The following is a 20,369-nucleotide window of genomic DNA, read 5'->3' as shown; positions in this document are numbered from 1 at the left end:
GACTGGCTGAGGGACATGGGAGGATAAAGACAATGAAGGAGAACATTTCTGTGCCTGTAAAAACCTTCAACCTCCAACACCTTACAACAGTACTATAGTGCTGTGTAGTTATTCTGGACCTGACAGTTGCTTGTGTGGGTTTTCAAATAGGATAGATATTGCTGAGAGTGTATATTTGATTAAATCTCCCATCAAATATTCATAAAACTATGCTTGTAGAAAATGATGTCCTTCCATAAATGAGCAAATCACTTGTGATAGGAAGCTCATTATAAGAAACACTGTGATCAAGGGCCAGGAACTAAACAAGAAGTGACAATATGGACGAACAGCAATTCTGTGTCTGGCAGAAGAAGGTGAATTTTGCAGTGGGTGAATGCATGTATCACCTATCTCTCTGCTTGTTAACACCAGCGATACGCCCATTTTACTTGGTAGAAGACAGATACAAAAGTCATCGAGGGAAGTATTGGTTTGTAAAAAGGTTGCTTCAGGGCTTTCCATCTGTCAGGTGGTGCCCTACACAATTATCTCAAAACATGCATTGCAGTAGACCACCATTTTTTTGCCTGATGTGCTGCCATCAGTTTGCCTCTATCAGTTGTAGTCATTTTTACCCACTATCGCCATTTCTTTGACAATACTTCAGGAACTTTACCACTCATTAGTTGGTTATTTTTGGACATTTATACCTATGTAAAAAGAAAATGGATATTGCAAATTTCCTGAGCAGTTGCATTTGTGACACTTTCGTTTTCCCAAACCATAATTTATTTAGAAGTTTTTAATAATGTTTTTCAAGTGAAAACAGTTTAATCCTGCAGTGTCTTATGGAGGAACATTTCACACAAAATTAAATGAATAAACAAACAAACAAACAAATAAATAAATAAAGATGTAAATAAGTAAATGCATTGAGATATGTGACTATCTTAATACATAATTCGCCTGCCTCCTCACTCACTCACTCACGTCCGTCCGAAGCCGAATGCGCAGTCGCCTTCTGCGCACGTCCGAAGCTGAATGCGCAGTCGCCTTCTGCGCAGCTGCCCGAAAAACCTTACGAGACCAACATCCAACCCCAAGATCGCGGCAGGCGGCGGATGTACGGCCGCAAAAATTCAAAGAGAAAGGCAACTTCGATTAAAGCTCTAGAGTCCTGAAAGGCGATTTCGACTACAGCTCGAGGCCTAATTACGCATTCTGATTCAATTACGCATTCATTCAATACACCTATATCAGGTTTGTGGTGCTTATACTTATTACTATTCCATATTGTACTGGAACATTCATCATTCAATATTATACTATATGCCTGGAAAATTCATCAACTAACAGTACAAGCCTGTACAGTAATGAGTAAAGCGGACTACAATCATTACAAAACAACTTCTTCGTTACATATCATTTGTTCTTCATACACTGCTGACACAAACTCGTGCCCGTTTCATCTTACGTTGTCGAAACGGGCTCTTTGTCTAGTTTAATAATAAAGATACGTGAGCATAAATAATGAAATGTGTCATGAAACATGTTTTTTGTTGCTTATTTACATTATTTATGTATTTAATTAATGCTTCATTTATGTATTTCAGTGACACCACACACAACACTAAATACATTTTCCTGAACACTTTTAAATGAAAACTGTTATTTTCACCCATTACATTTGACAGGGCTATATCAAATATTATGTTTTGATTGGTTATCTATGGTACAGTAGACATAAATCTTTGGTTATTAAGTTCCACATTTACAGCAGATACTTCAGGTGCAGACCTCTGAAGATATATTTAGGGCTTCTTCAATTAAATTAGTCACATTTTGCAGTAATTCTAGGCATCTTTTTCTATCACTCATATCTGGCATGGATGTGCATTCCACACAGTCACAACTTTGAATATGTGCTTCACAGACAATTCTCCAATAAAGAAAACATGACTCCCTAAAGCCCACTCTCTCATGAGAGTTGAAATGACAGTTTATTTCAAAACATATTTTATGTTGCATATGGTGTCACTGAAATAAATAAATGAAGATATATTTATATAAATACATAAATAAATAAACAACAAAAATGTATTTCATGAAACATTTAATGATTTATGCTCACATATAACTTATTGTTTATTAACTGTCACATTACACAATGCATTCTTTCTTTCTTTCTTTCTTTCTTTCTTTCTTTCTTTCTTTCTTTCTTTCTTTCTTTCTTTCTTTCTTTCTTTCTTTCTTTAATTTTGTCCAAAATATTTCTCCATGAACCTCTATAGTCTTATATTTTTCATGCCATTTGCTTTTAGATGTTGTGTTTTAATTTTCTCATATATTTTTAGCATACTTCATATGTATAACAGTATTTTCTGTTTTTCAATTTTGAACATTTTGAATGCCCTTATCATTGTATTGAATAATTTACTTTGCTTTATGTCCCTTTGTTAAATAGCTACTTTCCTCAAACCTGTAAGTTGTTCACATCTCGTAGAGAGATATTTTTTCAGGCATGGCTTTATTTCACTGGCATGAGGTGCTCTCCTCTCATTGGTTTTTTCACAAACCATCAAGAAACGGACAAAAGATCAAAAAAGCCAGTGAGATGAGTATTAGTGAAACTTACACCATTTGTTATTGAGAAATCAGCCCTTATTATTCAGAAGTTTTCTCCAAATTGTTTCATATAAATGTACAGATAATAATTAATCTGAAGTTTGATTCTATCTCAAGGATTTCTTAAAAAATAAAATATGTATTTGAAAAAAAAGTACATAGTTATTTTTAGTTAGTAAAATGTATTTTCTGACAACCTGAAATCAATGCTATGCTTAAAAGCAATGTAAACAGAACAAAATTTTTAGTGGGTAGAATTCAGTATTTTCTGACAAACTGAAATCTATGCTACAATTTCAACAATGTAAATTAGAAAGAAATTGTTACTGGTTAAAATTCTGCATTTTCTATCAAGATGAAATCTATGCTTCAGTTATAGGCAAAGCAAATTACAAAAATAACTGTCAGAAAATTCAGAATCTGACAGTGCTGGAATTTATTAGGAATTACAAGATACTGCTACATATTAAATTTTACCTGGTACAAAGCCACGCAGAAGAGGAAGAGCATCATATAAATTATTTTATACATGACAATTTTTCCTTCAAAGCTGACGAAGAAGAACATTCCTCCACAAAGATAGATCCAGTACTTGACAAGCATTCCCATGACCATATTTCCTAACACTTCCATCACTTCATTTCCATGTTTTTCTTCTTTCTCTTCTACAAAACATACATAGTCAAAAAATATCAGAACACATCTGAGAGGTACTGAACATGAAAATAAATTGACAGTGATTAATGAAATTAAGTATACATTTATTGAACATTTTTTTTTCATTGAAGGTTGCATATCACAAACATAACTGCAAGTAGCAAGACTTATTTATTTATTAAATGTTTACCTTTTCTATTCAGAGATCTTCTAGTCATAGTATGAAGTTGCTATTATTGTTTTTCCATTTACAGGATAATGCAAAAAGAATAAATATTATTTTCACCAAATTAGAGAGACTCTCTCATATGTCTTGCACATGGCTGACATCAAAATCTGATATGAACTTTTTCCTGAACAGTTGTTATTATACCTGTCTTTATGGAAGCATAGATTTATTACACAGCCATAAAAGTTACCACTTGTTACTATATACATGTACTGTATTATGTGTAGAAAACGTGTACCTTTTACTTCCTTATCAACTTTGATTCCTGATAACTCTGCTTCTTCCTCAGCTTCTTGTCTTTCTTTTCTTTCCATAAGATATTGTCGCAGTAGCAGCCAAAAAGTCAAGGCATATAAGACCTATAATGAAGACATTGCATCAAACATTGTTATACTTGTTTCATTCATATCTACATTTTTGTGCTCAGTAATATAGTGACTTTGCATTTGATTAACTTCTATTAAAATTTTTTTTTAAAATAAAGTGCTACTATATTATATAATTTATAACAAATTTTTTTTATTTCTGCATTTCAATTTTTTTTTCATTTGTTAATTGCAGTAATGAGCACACAAAATATCTCAGAAAGTAATACTATTTAATTTCAGGACATTTTACGGTCAAGCCTGGCCAGGATGTGGACTCCTGTCTATTTCAGACTGTTCAGGATAGGAAATGTGTTGTCAGATGCCCTTGATTAATAATGGAAGGAGTCCCACAAATAGATTTTTTGGGGACATACACATAATGAAAGGACAATGGGGGACATTAATTATAGGATTCTCCTAGTCCACTAGCTGACACCATATTGGACAGTCCTCTGAGGGGCTGCCTGGTCCTTTAAGGATGAATTGTGGTGCAGGACTGCAGGGACACCTGAAGCCACAAGATGGACTTTTAGGAGGGTGGCCCCAGATAAATTCTGACCTTGTTAGTTTTTAAAACCATTTATGATTTTAGTGCAGTCAAGCTTGAAATTGGGGAGATGCCAAAGGTGCAAAAAAAGTTGTTGTAAAGAGTGCTCATGCTTGGACTAGGCAAACCATCTGTAAATCAAGGAAGAATCTGTTTAAGAAGACCCACTGGGAATTGGTTATTTGGTTTATTTTATTTACTCCTTATTTTAATTGTTGTTTACAAGCTTTATTATGTTTAACAAAGCCAGCCTTTTAGTATTTCTTGGGTTTCCTTGGTCCTTTTTAGGTTCAGTGACAACTCTTAAGCACTTCCTTCTGCCACAACACCTGGAGAAACACACACAGACTAAGTTAATTTAACTTTTGCCAGTTACTTTTACAGTGTATCGCTGAACTGTGTCAATAAGGTGAGAACAAGCAAACTTTGCAGTGAATTCTGATGCCTAATTCAACTGGACCATAAGTACAGTAATCAAATTAGTATAGTGGATCCTAGCTATTACTTTACTCCAAACAGTCATATATGCATGGAATAAATTACCAAGAAGTGTAGTAGAGTGTAGGGCTTGATTGTTATTTTGGAAAGTCTAGGAGAATAAGATTGGCAAGCTTGTCGGTTGGATTAGTCTGTTACCTTCATAGTTGTTCTCATTGTCTCACTAAGAAATGTTCCCACTGTGACACAATGCTGTTTTTATGTTTTAATTTATTATTCTATTTTCAATATTATATAATTTAATATATCTGGCTTCTCAGAAGTATATGTCGTTTTTTTCTATTTAGCAAACCTATGAACTTTTGGGAACACAAAAACACAGTGATATTTGTACATGTATGAGCTCTAATGGTTACCTTTGATCCCAGTTCCTGAAAAGGCACACCTTTCCTGACCAGAATTCCAGGTACTTCATGCAGTTCTGGCAGGTCTATGCTCCATATATACTGGAGAACCAACAGAAGATTTCCATAAAAGACCATGAATGGAGATGTGAGCATAGCGTATTTTCGTCTATCTCTGACCATCCAAAGTGTGCAGGACCAAATTAGCATAACAAATGTAAGCCAGCTGTGATAGGTTATACTCCATGCCTGTCAGAAAAAAAGAGCACATAATGCATAAGAACCAAGATTTCAAAATACCCAAAGTGATCTGAAATGTGTATATACAGATCACCTATCCTCTTTGAAAAACATATGATGCAAAGTATCTATCTATCTATCTATCTATCTATCTATCTATCTATCTATCTATCTATCTATCTATCTATCTATCTATCTATCTATCTATCTATCTATCTATCTATCTATCTATCTATCTATCTATCTATCTATCTATCTATCTATCTATCTATCTATATTAGTTTCATTTACAAGAAAGGAAAAAAGTTAATGGAATACAAAACAGAGGACCACAATACAAACATGGAGATCCACAAAATGTTCTATTGCTTACCATCATAGCAATTAAAGCACAGATGTAGCTCTGCTTCATAATAAACCTAAATACAGTGACTAAAACATGAATTTTGGGATTTTCTGTTACTACTGCTGGATCAGTTTCCTCCTCCTCTTCTTCCTCTTCTTCTTCCTGTTCATCATATGCCTCATTGTCTTCACAGTCTCCGTTTAATTTTTTTTCTGTGGCACAAGAAAATGTAAATTGAGTTTTGCTAAATATTAACCACTTGATGAACTAAGCATTTTATTACATGAATATTTCAAAAGTACTTATCTTAAGCACTTGCAAGACTAAAAATAATTACAAAACTTGTAAGAAAACAAACTAGCCTTATTTGTTATAATACATTCTTCAATATCAAAGGTCACTAGGCTAAAAGAAGAACTATACTTATTGTCCAGAGGGTCTAGATTTAAAACATAGGAAGCACTATCCTTCTTACTACTAGTGTTGTTAACATTCACATACTCATGGATTACTAAGACTGAGTGAAATTAAGAGACACATGTCATTCTGTCATTATACAAATATATCTGATTTAATATCCAATACTTGCAAAATGTGTCAAATTTTAAAAAAATTTTAAATTGTCGGCTATGTTGCAGAAAGTGACTGTCGTAAGTAAAGCTGCTGATCATGTGCATAGCACACTCCCACAAAACCAGCTGTTTTAGGCAAATCTGTACATTGTAAAAAATGCAAAAATGAAAAAAAAAAAATTAATTTAGCAAAAATATCTGCCAATGGGGTGAGCAAAATTTACTTAACAAGATTTCGTAAAGTAAGTTAAAAAATTGTAAATACAATTTTTTTGAAAAGTACAATTTTTACAATAAGGAAAACAAGATAGGGCGGCACGGTGGCGCAGTGGGTAGTGCTGCTGCCTCGCAGTTGGGAGACCTGGGGACCTGGGTTCGATTCCTGGGTCCTCCCTGCGTGGAGTTTGCATGTTCTCCCCGTGTCTGCGTGGGTTTCCTCCGGGCGCTCCGGTTTCCTCCCAAAGACATGCAGGTTAGGTGGATTGGTGATTCTAAATTGGCCCTAGTGTGTGCTTGGTGTGTGGGTGTGTTTGTGTGTGTCCTGCGGTGGGTTGGCACCCTGCCCGGGATTGGTTCCCTGCCTTGTGCCCTGTGTTGGCTGGGATTGGCTCCAGCAGACCCCCGTGACCCTGTTTGGATTCAGCGGGTTGGAAAATGGATGGATGGATGGATGGAAAACAAGATATAATGTCATGATATAAAAACTTTTCACTTGCTTAGATTTAATTTCTTGCAATGTATGAACTCATAAATTAAGAGCCATGACAAGCAGATAATAAATTATGTTTTATTAAAAGCCATTCATCCAAAGGAAGTGCACTGAAAGACAGTTAAAATAAAATGCAGTCAAGCATGCTGAAACATATCTAAAATGTGTGGTAACGTGTCAAACCAGAAAAAGACAAAAAAGATGAAAATCAAAAAAAAAAAAAATACCATATAAAGCTTTTTGCAGAGACACTAAGCACAATGCTCTTGCAAGGAGCCCAACACATTAGTCTTAAAGTACCATACCATCAAATACTGATATGAGGAACTGGAGCCAGAGGAAGACAAAAGGAGTGGCTAGGGATGGTGTACCACAGTACAAAAATGGTAACAATTACATTTACCCTTGCACCCTATCCAAGACTTAGTTCTGCCTTTTGCCCAATATGTCCGGGATAGACAACAGCCATGATGACCCTGAATTGGATGGGTTATGTGTGAGAATGTTTTGCTATTTATTTATTTAGATTTGCCTTTTCTAAATACAGTCACGGGATGAAAAATGTGGCAAGCACTAGGGCGACTGAAAAGGACAAGAACTTGAAACCTAAGCCAGGACACAAACAGGGTTCACAACCAGAAAATCTAATCAACTGTGTTTCAAAGCCCAAAATGTAAACCAAAAATCACAGTTTCAAATAATAAGGTAGAAGTCAGTACAAGTGTTTATTCTAATAATTGTACACTGTAGGCTTTTGTAAAAAGGATCTGCAAACTTAGACAAATACAAATACAGGACCCCAGCTTAAATATTGTCACAAATATGACATTACAGTAGACCCCTGCAAACTTCAGAGTTCGCGGCTTCAGTCATTCACGGATTTTTCCTTAGAACCTAACTAATAATTGTTAGTGGAAACCGCAAATATCCTCCGCAATTTTTATGGCTTTTTTCGTGGCAATACTGTACTGTAGAGAGAACAGGAAGCAACTGTAGAGGAAATGCCGCTTGGGATGGAATTTGAAACTGCAACCCCCAGCAGTCCCTGCAGTGGCTCTGATTGGTTGTCTGCTGAGGGTGCTGGGGCTGTTGGGATCAAAGGATGTGAGTGTGGCTTTTAAAAAGGGGGCCGGTGACCAAAAGCAAAAAAAAAAGTTTTGTAATTTGCGTTTCAAGTTCCTGTCTCTCTGTCTGCCTTCGGTTGGGTTACCTGTACTTATTCGTTTTGTCCTGGAAAGTTTCGTGTTTGGTGTCTGGATTGTCTGCCGTCTGCCTGTGTACATGAGGACTGTAAGTGGATTCATGGCCATCCTGAAAAGAAAGAAGCGCTCCTGAACCCATCCATCCGTCTTCACCATTTCAGGAACTAGCGGTAGGACTATCTTTACATTCCCATTCAACGTGCGGATCTCTGGACTATCTATTTTCATCATTACATTTCGTCCGTTGCCGTTTTTCATGAATGTTTTTCATGATTTACTGTATGTATTTTGTTGGTGTTTTGTTGTATTTAATGTGTAATCACTGTAAGGGGAACAGGGGTGGTATCGTTGTTTTCATTTATTTAATTTGTTTTCATTACATTCTTTATTTGCTGTTTGATTACTGGTTTGCTTTGTTTTTGTCTCTGTTTGTGAGTGCGTGCGGGTCAGGCCAAGGCTGGGTGCGTCCCTGGAATCTCCCCCATAAAAATAAATAAATCACCGTCTTCTCGACGGTGTGAATCTTAGCGGCACTGGACTGCTATAGCATTATTCATTTCTCCTTGCTGCTGATTGACTGTGATGCATCTCCAGCTGAGTGTTCTTGTGTTTTCCATTTTGTTCCACTTAACCCTTAAACCGACACAACCAGCTATAGTCGTTTCCCAGTGCCATTTGCGAGCACGCAGGAGTTGATCAGGCAGTGCCGTACATTCATTGAGCAGCCAGCTCATGACCACTGCCAGCCCCTTGTAAGCAGGGGGGCTGAACGCACCCCTAGAAGACACAGATGCTCCTCAAAAAAACCCTCTTAAAAAACATTGATAGACTACTTTCACATTGCTTCCTGGGCTTACTTGTGGCTGCTCTGTCGCATGATATGCTTCTCGACGCTACGCAAGCTTAAAAGCCTGACCAGTACCTGTCCTTTTTGGTGGATTGCTTTGTTTCTCTCTCCTCCCCAAGACATCCTCTGTTCTTGTTGGGAGTCCCGCTCTTGTTGTGCTCCCCTATGATGTTTGTCTATTCTTTAATCGAGAACAAACTGCATACTGAGCTCGTTTTACTTGTGAAAGATACATGTTTGCTTGAAGTGTTTGAATAAAGTTCCTGTCTCTACAATCTCCTGTGTTTCTGTGCAATTCTGTGAACCAAGCGTGACACCCTGCAGCCTCACTGTCTCTGGGATTGAGCCGTTGCACTAGACTAGCCTGCCAGCATCAGCGTTTACCTCTGTATGCTTGTGTGCTGCCAGTTCAAGCGCAGTTGGCTCGATGATTTACTTAATTTCATCCATGGCGTCAGTTGCACCTTGTACATATTGTTCCAGTAGTTTTTTAAATAGTTTTTACAGTTCATTAGCAGTGTGTAAAATGATCAGTGTTGCAGTAATTGTGATGCTCGTTGCATGAAAAAAAATGTGTTCCATTAAAATTTCACTTTTTCTTTGTGAATTGTGAAGTTTACTTAAAGTGCAGCAAAAAAGTATTTGGGGTTCAGGGATGCATTAACCCCCAAGTATGTGGCAGTTTAAGGGTTAAAGCCCCAAGATGCCGTCGAAACGCCCTGCACCTTCTAAGGCTTCTGGCAATGAAAACGCGCTTGCATGAATTATAGTACATATAGCGGTAACATCAGTATTTTACATTCTAGCACTGCGGGAGACACAGCAGTACAGTACTGTACAGTAGACGGGTTTACCTTTACATTCTTTATTTTTAAGTAATGTATTAAGCTGAGTTTGAAATTAAATTAAAGTGTTTTGGGGGCATATTTAGGGTTTAAACTATAAAAACAGAAATTTTTTTTAACCACATCCAAAATTTGCGGTTTTTCACAATTCGCGGGTGCTCTAGGAATGTAACCTCCACGAATTTTGGGGGTGTACTATATTTGGTTTGACAGGGCTAACACCCCTTGCAATGAGCAGGCGCTTTCTTGAAATAAGTACCCAAAATGGAAAACACGATGAAAAACTTCTATAACAAGTCCAAAATCAAAATGAAAGTAAAGAACAAAAGATCTTTGTGCATCATAACCTCCAAAAATTAATAAATACAAAAGAAACTTGTATTCAGATAGATAGATAGATAGATAGATAGATAGATAGATAGATAGATAGATAGATAGATAGATAGATAGATAGATAGATAGATAGATAGATAGATAGATAGATAGATAGATAGATAGATAGATAGATACTTTATTAATCCCAAGGGGAAATTCACATACTCCAGCAGCAGCATACTGATAAAGAACAATATTAAATTAAAGAGTGATAACAATGCAGGTATACAGACAGACAATAACTGTATAATTTTAACGTTTACCCCCCCGGGTGGAATTGAAGAGTAGCATAGTGTATTTTTCCATATATAACCCTAAAATCCCTGAAGCCTACGAAAAAAATTGTAATCCCGGGCTGCTTTAAATTCCTTCACACCTCTTCAAGTAGCGTTTTGCAAATGTGTCGATCAGCACAAGCAGCAAACAGCCTGCTATCCCATCCTCCCACCGCCGTAGCTCAACTCAAGCAAAAAATTCTCCCAGCTCAAATCTGTTTATCTGGGTGTGATGTGCCTGGAATTGTATAGGGTAAATAATATAGTTATTTGGAACACATACATTTCATGTGTGTTCTGTTTGTATAATAATCTGGGTAAATATAAGATGACAGGAAATGTTGAGCACATACCAAAAACAGAAACTTTTTTCATGTTATAGTACTAATGATAAAATTTTGACATAAAGTATATAATCTGTGAAGACTGAAGTTCAAATATTAAATAAACACTTTCATAAAAGGTACAAGTATAACAAAACAAGTGTGCTTTTATTCAAGAATATAACTGAAGAATAAGAAATCAAGTTAAGATACAACACTGATATGACCGCTTGGGTGGTGCAGCAGTAAGAACTGCTGACTCATAATCAAGAGGTCACAGGTTCAATCTCGGGCGCTTTCTACATTTCCTGTTTTGAATAGCGAGCTGCTCTAATTGTTATTATTATAGAATAAAAACAAGCATTTGAATTGAGTCTCTAACAGCTGGTGTAAGTTTATGGTACTTGTAAAGGTTTGTGTTTTTTTTTCAGTTTTATTCTCTCGGTCACGTCCACGCTCCCCCCGATCTGATACTGCTGTTTTCAAATAAAGACATGCTATAGCAGAGGTGAACTCAGATGAGGATGTGGGTTCTACATCAGAGAAAGAGAACAGAAGCCCTCCCTGCAAGAAACATCCACTCACACATAAGAACAATGCAGCTGCACCAGGCATAAAGGCAAAAGATGGCATCCTTTGGATGAGGCAAGATGTCGGGCGTCATCCTGCCAGTCAATCTGACACACACATGTCCTTCAACGAAAGAGCAGGGCATACTGAGCTCGCCAAGGTATCATGCAAAGTTCCGTTTGTGATTATGTTTCTTGATAGTCTTTATATGAAAAACATTTATATGTTACTTATATAAATGCCACATCGAATGCTGTTTACCTATATTTATCTACTTATCTTCCTACTGCGTAAAGTCACAAGTAGACTGCAGAACTTCCTGTGTTTGATTGACACGGGCATGCTGACAAAGTACATGTGCAATGCCACTCCTTATTTAGGAAAAGATCAGTTACAAAAAGTGCGATGGCAGCTTCCACCTGCAGCTATAGACACTTCAGTACGCAAGCAACTCTCCATGCTAGGGTTTAGATCTGGCAGTGCTATGCTGACGGTGTATGTGCCCAAAAAAAGAAGTCTGACTGCATTCTCTGTACCATTACTTGCATACTGAAGTGTCAGCAAGGCACCTGAAGTGTCACCTTGTTGGCACCCATCAACCACCGAGCGAAGTTGCAAATAAAATTTTCCCTCATTGAGGCATCACTTACCGCGGTTGAAACATACACTAAGACAACAGATAAGGCACCCGGATAGTGTCTTAATGTGAGTCTCATAATAAGCTCATTGAAAGGAGTGATATCGGACACCATCAGAAGGATCCAATCTGCCACAATAACAGCTACTCCCTGAGTATGATAGCCATCAGAGTGACCAGACCAATAAAAAGTATACTCACCTACAGAGAGATCTGGCCAGTCCCTGGTCTGCGTACCTCAGAGAGTGCCGAAACTGAAATGTGGAGTTTATGAAGCTCCACTGACAGCAGAGGAAGATAGTCATTATGCTGGAGAGATAAGATGTTCCATGCACCTTTCTGGATGGGCTACTTCAGATTAGGACCTGAGTGCTGCTGTGCAACAGGCAACATCTCAAAACCATACCAGTTCCAATCCCCAACAGGCCTGACTCAGTTGGTTCTCTAGTGGTTCCAGCTCTTCCAGCGATGAAACTCCCAAAGGCTTTCCCCTATCCTCTTCATAGTGTGAGCAGCCTTTCTGTGGGTGGCTGCAGCAGAGCTACTCCCGCGGAGAGCAGAAAGGAGTCCTGTCTGCTGTTTAGGACCTGCGTGAAGTTTTTACAATGGGTGGAGTGTCAATCCTGCCACCAACCCCCAAATTTTTATCCCTGCAGGTTGGAGGACTGCTTGCAGGGCCAGATGTAGCTTAACATCATACCCAGTATGACAGTTATGGCTAACCATTACTAATTAATTTTGAAGTGCTAAAAAGAATATATGGTTTCTAACTTTTATTTCACTATTACGTCACATAACATGGACATGGAATATCTTTTTATTGGCAGTCTAAATAGAATTTGTTTCATCTATATATACAAAAAAGTCAATGTATGTGTGTGTGTATGTATGTATGTTCCAGTATCACTTCCAAACGGCTGGAGCGATTTTCATGAAACTTGGCACACATGTTTCTCATTGGTCGACTAAAATACTGTAGGGTGAAATCAACCCTAACCCACCCCCTTCTGGGTAGGGTGGGGGTGATCTTACGGTCTTGTATGCATGTTATCATCCAGTTGACACTTGGAATGACTACCAGAGGGTGAACTGGAGGTGACTGCCAGCATTCTTCATGTTTGAGCACCACCGCCCCCCTGTTGATTTTGAAATTAAATAGAGTTGGCCAGTTCTGAGCATCAACTGGATGATAACATACATACAAGACCGCAAGACAAGCATATTAGTGAATCTTCATTGTTTGTTAATTTATTTTTATTTTTAAATTTGTGGGTTTTTTTCTTATTATATTTTTCTCAAACGATTACAAAAAAACACTTTATTTTCCTCCCGGGAAATGCTGAGTATTTCAGTTAGTAAGGTCATAAATTTCCAATTTCAAATAAAGAAATAATCTGAATGTTAAGGAATATTGTATTACTCTATCATAGATATATGAAATAACACTGGAGTTTTTTCCATTTAGTTTTTGAATACAATGCCATTTTTAGTCCTGAATCTTTTTTTCTTGCATCAAATTATGAGAAAAATTATTTTGGCAGTGGTCCTAGTTTAATTCATTATTATTTTTCTGCGGCTCCAGTAATATGAGAAAAAACTATGTCTTTCAGATAGCAGAAACATGTACTTTGGTGAATCACTCCAAAAAACAATGCAAAAAAATATCTGAAATAATTTAATGACTTTTAAGAATTATGTTCACAGTACCATCTTTCACATAAAATGTATGGACATTTCATGTGCTTTGAGTCATGCAAACAGTGTACAGTTACAAACTGTCTAACATTTCATTCTGGTTGTAAGATTTTAGTCCTGACCTGGTATATTAAACAAATTAGTATCTGCCTTTATACCCAATCAGGCTGGTCACCTGTGATAACAACTCTACTCATGCGCTAATCATGATTGTTAATATAAATATTTGCCACAAGTAAGAATGTTTTAAAGCATTTTTTTTTGAATACCTATTTATTCGTTTGCATATAAATACACACTCTGATTCAATTCAAAAGTCATTTGTCAATTTTCAACTGCACTAAATAGAAGAACAGTGGATAGACAAATCATAAGAAGAATATGAACCTTACACAATCAAGGGGAGTGGCAAAAAACACAAGTTTGTTTAGATATTTGTAACAGTAAAATTATATCTATGAAATATGTAAGTTACAATGTTGACAAGTTCATATGATTTGAAGCACGGGTCCTTATATCATTGTCCATGAGGGCCGCAGTGGGTACAAGTTTTCATTGTAGACAGTTTTCTAACTAGAACTCAGTCCTTGCCAATAATGAAACTTGGTATTTTACAAAATGTCTTGTTAGAGCTTTCATTCATCAAAGACAAATTTTAGTTACTTTGTAGATCCGAGGTCCTCAGTTATAGTCCTGGAGGTCTGCAGTGGCTGAAGGATTTCACTTCAACCACTTTCTTAATTAGACCCCATTTATTTACTACTAAAGCAATATGTTTTTTGGGATTAATATTAGTTAGCGTAGCAGCTACATTTAAGTTGTAATTGTTGCCTGTTTTCTTAAATAGAAATGAGTTAATAATGAAATGAAGATAACCAATAAACCAGCAGATCTCTAGCTAACATACTTCCTTTTAAACCTGTGTATACCGTATGCACCATGAAGTAGCTGTCTTAAAAACTGTTTAGAAATAAATGAGAGGGGAATTGGGAGGAGCGTTAAGTTCTAAATCTGTTCTCTTCCAGAAAAAACAAGTGTAATGTTCTCAGAGAAGGAAACTCTACAGTGAAATTAAAATTTCTCTTGGATGAATGAAAGCAGTAATAAGCCAAATAGTTAACTACTGTAGCAGTTAAGGCTTTTGTCCACCTCTTGAACCCTCAGGTACCACTCGAGACACGAGATAAAAGTACAACAACTTTTTATTTTGTTGTCACACAGTGCACCAAGCACCCTCCACTCCACACTCATATAACAATTATTCTCTCTCTAAACAAACCAATCCTCCTCGCCCAGACACTTTGCCACCCTACCTCCCAGCTCAGCTCAGTGTTCTGGGCTTCCCACAATCCTTTTATAGCCCCTGACCCGGAAGTGGTTCCTGGCCAAACCCACAAGTCCGTTTTCCTTCCGGGTCAGGGCAAACAGTCCTCTTCTTCATCCCGGGAGCACGTTGCTTCCTCCGGTCACGTGACCGTGACGCACTCCCGGGTTATAGGGCACGCAAGAGCCCACTAGCCCCCCTACAGCGACTCCCGGTGGCCCCCAAGGTATCCAGCAGGGCTGTGTGTATAAACTACAGAGTCCATGAGGCCCTGCTGGAAGTCGGGGCACCATCATGCTGTCCGGAGGGCTACTCCTAGCGGTCTGGGGGTGGCGACCGGAGTCCATAGCCGGTCGTCCATCACACTACCAAGTTTCATTATTAGCAAAGAACTGTTTTCTAATTAGGAAACTAGTTGGAAGGAAAACCTGCAGCCACAGCAGCCCTCCAGGATTGTGATTGAGGACCCCTGGCTTAAAGTAAGAAGGCTGAAGTTTGTTAAAATATTTTTACATAAGGTTTCAAATGGACACTGAGTAATTTTGGTTTTAATGTATTTATTTTCTGCAAAAAAGCCATTTTAGTTTAACAACTTAAATAAAACTTATAAGAAAATTAGACATGACCATTAAGAAAAATTACTCCATTCTTTTTTCTACAGGAGTAACCTGTAAAAAATATTTGCAGTGTATAGATGTCTGTGTCATATTTTAAATCTCTGTTCCATGCAAAAGTAGGCGTTGATAAGAAAAAGAAAATTTATAAATAAAATGAAGGAAAACTAACAATACAAAGCTCATACTACCACTGCACACATGTACTGAAATGTTAATAATCTGAACTTTGACGATGTACAGTAAAGTATCATTGATAGTATATACTGTAGAAATACGCTAAATTAAATACTGTTAAGTCACGTGAAAAGTGGTTGTGGACATACATTGTAACTCCATCATACTCTAATTTTAGAAGTCTTCTTAGACTGTTAAAGTATAGCACCAATGCAGCTGTCATCTTCTCAATACACCGCCTTTATTTATAGTGCAGTAATTAGATGAATGCCCAATAATTTTTTTATAGTGTCATTAATACACACGTCTAACTTGTTTTATTCTGCAATATTTAATATATTAGTTAGGATAGGATTTTATTATTTTAATTTTCATATGCATATTTTCAGAAAACATGTACTATAGCAGTTAGATCATATTTACATTGATTATTATTTTACATATAGACAATAAGACTACACTCACCCGATGTAATATCCATTCTGTCAACCTTATATTGTGGAGTGGAATACATTTCCAGTTTTGTTGGACCATTTTCAATGGGTAAAGTCGGCAGGATACCATGATAGTCAACAGGAGTACCATTTACTGTGACCAGCAGGACCTGTTGTATAATATGACAAAAAACATTTTACACAAAGAGCATCTAAGATATCCATAATAAAACAGACAATAAAATGGTTTTAAAATAATGAATAGAATGACATTTTAGTTAGAGTGTTATTAATCTTCCAAGAATTTGACTTAAAATATAACATAAAAATTGAGATATTAGAAGGAGACAAAAACAAATGCTTCTTGGATAGCCTCAGTAATGAAATCCTGCTTCAAATCTTCTCACTATGCCTCATTTTCTACTGCAGGTAACTCTAGTTACCATCACTTTATTAACAACACTTTATTTAACAACACTTTATTAGCTGCACCCATGTATGAAAATGGCATATTCCTGGCATCTTTCACATAGTCAGTGTTTAGTTTATGGATTTCACTAGACATCCAACTTTTTAGACATCTTTAATACAGATGTTTATGCTTCTTTTGGACTACTCTCTCATAAATATAGGATTTATCATATTTTTCTTAACTTCACCAGTCACTATTCCAGAAGCAGTCCTGGCTAGGACTAATGAAGATGTGGATAGTTACTTCTAAGTTTTATCAGCATCTTCTAAGAAATTTACTCCTAGACAGGGAAAGATGGGAAAATCAGATTTCTTTTGGAATTTTAGATCACAAATGGAACTCATTTATTTAGAATAAATTATACATTCTTTTTCAGTTTGTGAAAGGCATACCTAATTTCAGCTAAATATTACACATTGGGCACACCTGTATCTATGCATTTAAAAGCACTGAAAATCATCAGGATAACATCCAAATTGTGAACATTGTCAACTGGTCCCCATCTTGCTAGGTCATATGATTTGTGAGTGCTCTATAACCAAACCATTCTGACTTAAATTTTTTGCATTATTTGCATATCATTTGGACCTAAAGTCACTCCCAAATCCTTACCATCAATATCTGGAGTAATACTAGATGGGATAAGATTATCTATTGTGGTATTCTATACTATACTGCTTGCACAAGGACTCATTTTGCTTAATTGGAGGAATGTTAATTCACCTATCATAAATCACTGGGAAAGCAACATAATAGTTTATAATAATAATTCTTTGCATTTATATAGCACTTTTCTCACAACTCTTAGCAATTGCAGGTTAAGGACATTGCTCAAAGGCCCAACAGAGCAGAGTTCCTATTGGCATTTACGGGATTTGAACCAGCAACCTTCCGATTGCCAGTACAGATCCCTAGCCGCAGAGCCACCACTCCACCTTCATCTTGAACTGGATCAAACTGAATTCTCTCTCTAAGAAATGGTTCCACTTTTTTTTTATAATTTGGTATAAATTCATTCATGTTATCAGAAAACAGTTTGCTGGATCTTTTTTTTAACCCCTTCCATTATTTTAATTTATATGAGAATTCACATTAGGCCTTACTTGACCTATACCTCTCTTATACAGTTATGGTAATGAGGATATGTGTTTCCTTTTAGTTTGTTATGACAGTATGATGGTATAATTAAAATAAATTGAAATACTTTAACATGTTTAACAACTAAACATGATACATTCTGTAATGAGTTCACTAAATGATTCATAGGATATAAAATTTTTTGAGTACTGTATAGCTTGCTTTATGAATTCTTTCAAGATTCTATAATTACTTATTGAGATAAGTACAATGCTGATATGCTGGGATTGTATTTCACTTACTGTGTGTTTTGGTGTTTTTAATATATTATTTACAGTACATACATTTTGTTTTTTTAAAGTGTTCAAGGAATTAATTGATAGTCTGATCACAATATACTATATTCACCAAGTTAATAAATGCTGTGGAATTATAGGAAATGCTTCGTAGAGAAGCACTTCTAGTGATTGAAAACTGACATTAACGCATAGTCAAACAAGAGCAGCAGCCCCAACACAAGTAAAAAATTTGTAGCTAACATCATTATAAGCACCCAGTTTCCATTCTAACTACGTTAGTAATTGTAGTGTGCTGTGTTGTACAGATACATGCAAGTGGATACTGAAGACATATTTTAATACTAGGTTTAAGTGAAAATTTTATATGGGTACAAACTATATATAAAACACACATGAAAAAAACAACAATCACTGTGAGTGGTATATAACAAGTTTTGACTACTTATGAATTTAAAAAAATTCAAGGGCTGGATCTGGCCTGTGGGCCTTGAGTTTGACATTCTGTCCTATAGAATCAAGTGTTACCTATCTCTTTTTAAATTTATACCCTTCATTTAAAAGTATTAACAGTCTATTTTATTTATACTGTATTTTAACTTACTTTGAATGGGTGGCAACAAGTAAAGTCAATTAAAGAAACTGCTTCCTCTGAGACCCAGTGTCCTTCTTCTAAATGCATTCAGTGTGGAACTTTCACATTCTCCTCTTATCTGTGTAGGCTTTTTCATGGGTTTCAGTGTGCCCTGTGTTAGACTGGCATCCCATCCAGGGCTGGTTTCTGTCCTGCAGCTGATGCTGCTAGGAGAGGCACCAACTGCTATGACCCTGAAATGTGAAATAGTATATACCAAACTGGACTCTAACAATGTTTTTTCATTTCTAACCACAGACCCACTGCATCATTTAACCTATCTGTGATCCAATCATGAAAAACTGATGTAAAGAGCTATGCCTTAAAGTTGTGTTGCCAATGAATGAAAAATGTAATGTTTTGGGTGGAGTTCAATTATGAGGGTATCAGAATGTTAAACTACATTACTACTTTATATTACTGCATTGAAGGATATCCTCTAAATGCATCTGCTAATCCTGCACATTAACTTTGAGTTTATCATTACTGCCATCCCTCTATGTGTTGTATTTTTGTATTGTAACCATTTTTGATTTGAAAGGATCCTTTGATAATGCTTTATATTAAAATCTGACAGGTATACATCAAACCTTCTATTGGTGTTCCATTTTTTACTAGTATTTACTGAACAGACCATTTTATATACTTTATATTTTATTGCAATATATTGTTCATTGTTGAAGGTGCCTTATAGTGACACATTATATTACCAGCACTATATAAAATAAAGTGGAATCCACTGTTTCAACTGCAATACTTTACAGTTCAAATTTGTTGCTTTATTCATTTTACAGTGTATAATAGTGTATCTACACTGTTTTACATTAATTGTTAGAAAGAATATTTAATTGTGACTAAATGAAATACTACAATATACAGTATAAAGCAAATCATACCTCCAAAATGATTCATGTGTCTTGTTATAAGCCACTTACATGATATTATACCAAGTTTGCTTAAACCTTTTGAGACATGAAAACATTACATTCACTTTACAGTTACAATGCACATAAGCAAGAACATGCTGAACATATACTAACATCAGATGTGTGGTATTCATCCTGAGTCATTGAGAGAAGCTGGAAGAAAAGCAAATGTAGCAAGACAGGTTATTGATGAAAAGGCACAGCCCGAAGCATTTTCATTTCATTATCCTTTCTAAACAGAAACTATGCTGGCAAGCAGTATTTGGTAAATGTTATTTGTCATGCTGCAGGGCTAAATGCATTTAAATCTATTGTTAAAGCCAGGAAAATATTACAGTTTATGTTACAGGGCTGTTTCAGTAACACTGCAATCTATAACACTGAAACAATAAAGGCAGATAAAAAGATAGTATGCCTCTGATTTCATATCCCATGTACCCAAGAGTGCTCTAAATAATATGGGTATGTGTTTCTAAATTAGATCTAGCTGTAAAACAAGCACTGGCAGCTCTTATTGTTGATTCAAGCT

General features: G+C 36.2%; 1 protein-coding gene across 1 annotated transcript in view; it reads right to left on the bottom strand.

The window, feature by feature from the left end:
• Positions 1 to 20,369, bottom strand: part of LOC114653397 (piezo-type mechanosensitive ion channel component 2) — a 558,353-nt gene that overhangs the window by 108,737 nt on the left and 429,247 nt on the right. The window contains exons 10-15 of the mRNA XM_051928878.1: positions 19,955 to 19,993; positions 16,467 to 16,605; positions 5,864 to 6,048; positions 5,263 to 5,499; positions 3,732 to 3,852; positions 3,085 to 3,272 (exon numbers count right to left, since the gene is read on the bottom strand). Of these exons, the coding sequence (XP_051784838.1) occupies positions 3,085 to 3,272; positions 3,732 to 3,852; positions 5,263 to 5,499; positions 5,864 to 6,048; positions 16,467 to 16,605; positions 19,955 to 19,993 (909 nt within the window). The remainder of the gene's footprint in view (positions 1 to 3,084; positions 3,273 to 3,731; positions 3,853 to 5,262; positions 5,500 to 5,863; positions 6,049 to 16,466; positions 16,606 to 19,954; positions 19,994 to 20,369) is intronic.

Source organism: Erpetoichthys calabaricus, chromosome 6, assembly GCF_900747795.2.
Source record: "Erpetoichthys calabaricus chromosome 6, fErpCal1.3, whole genome shotgun sequence".
In the NCBI taxonomy this organism is placed as follows: Eukaryota; Metazoa; Chordata; class Cladistia; order Polypteriformes; family Polypteridae; genus Erpetoichthys; species Erpetoichthys calabaricus.
The sequence above is the reverse complement of the archived record's forward strand: the minus strand, read 5'-3'. Positions and strand labels throughout refer to the sequence as shown.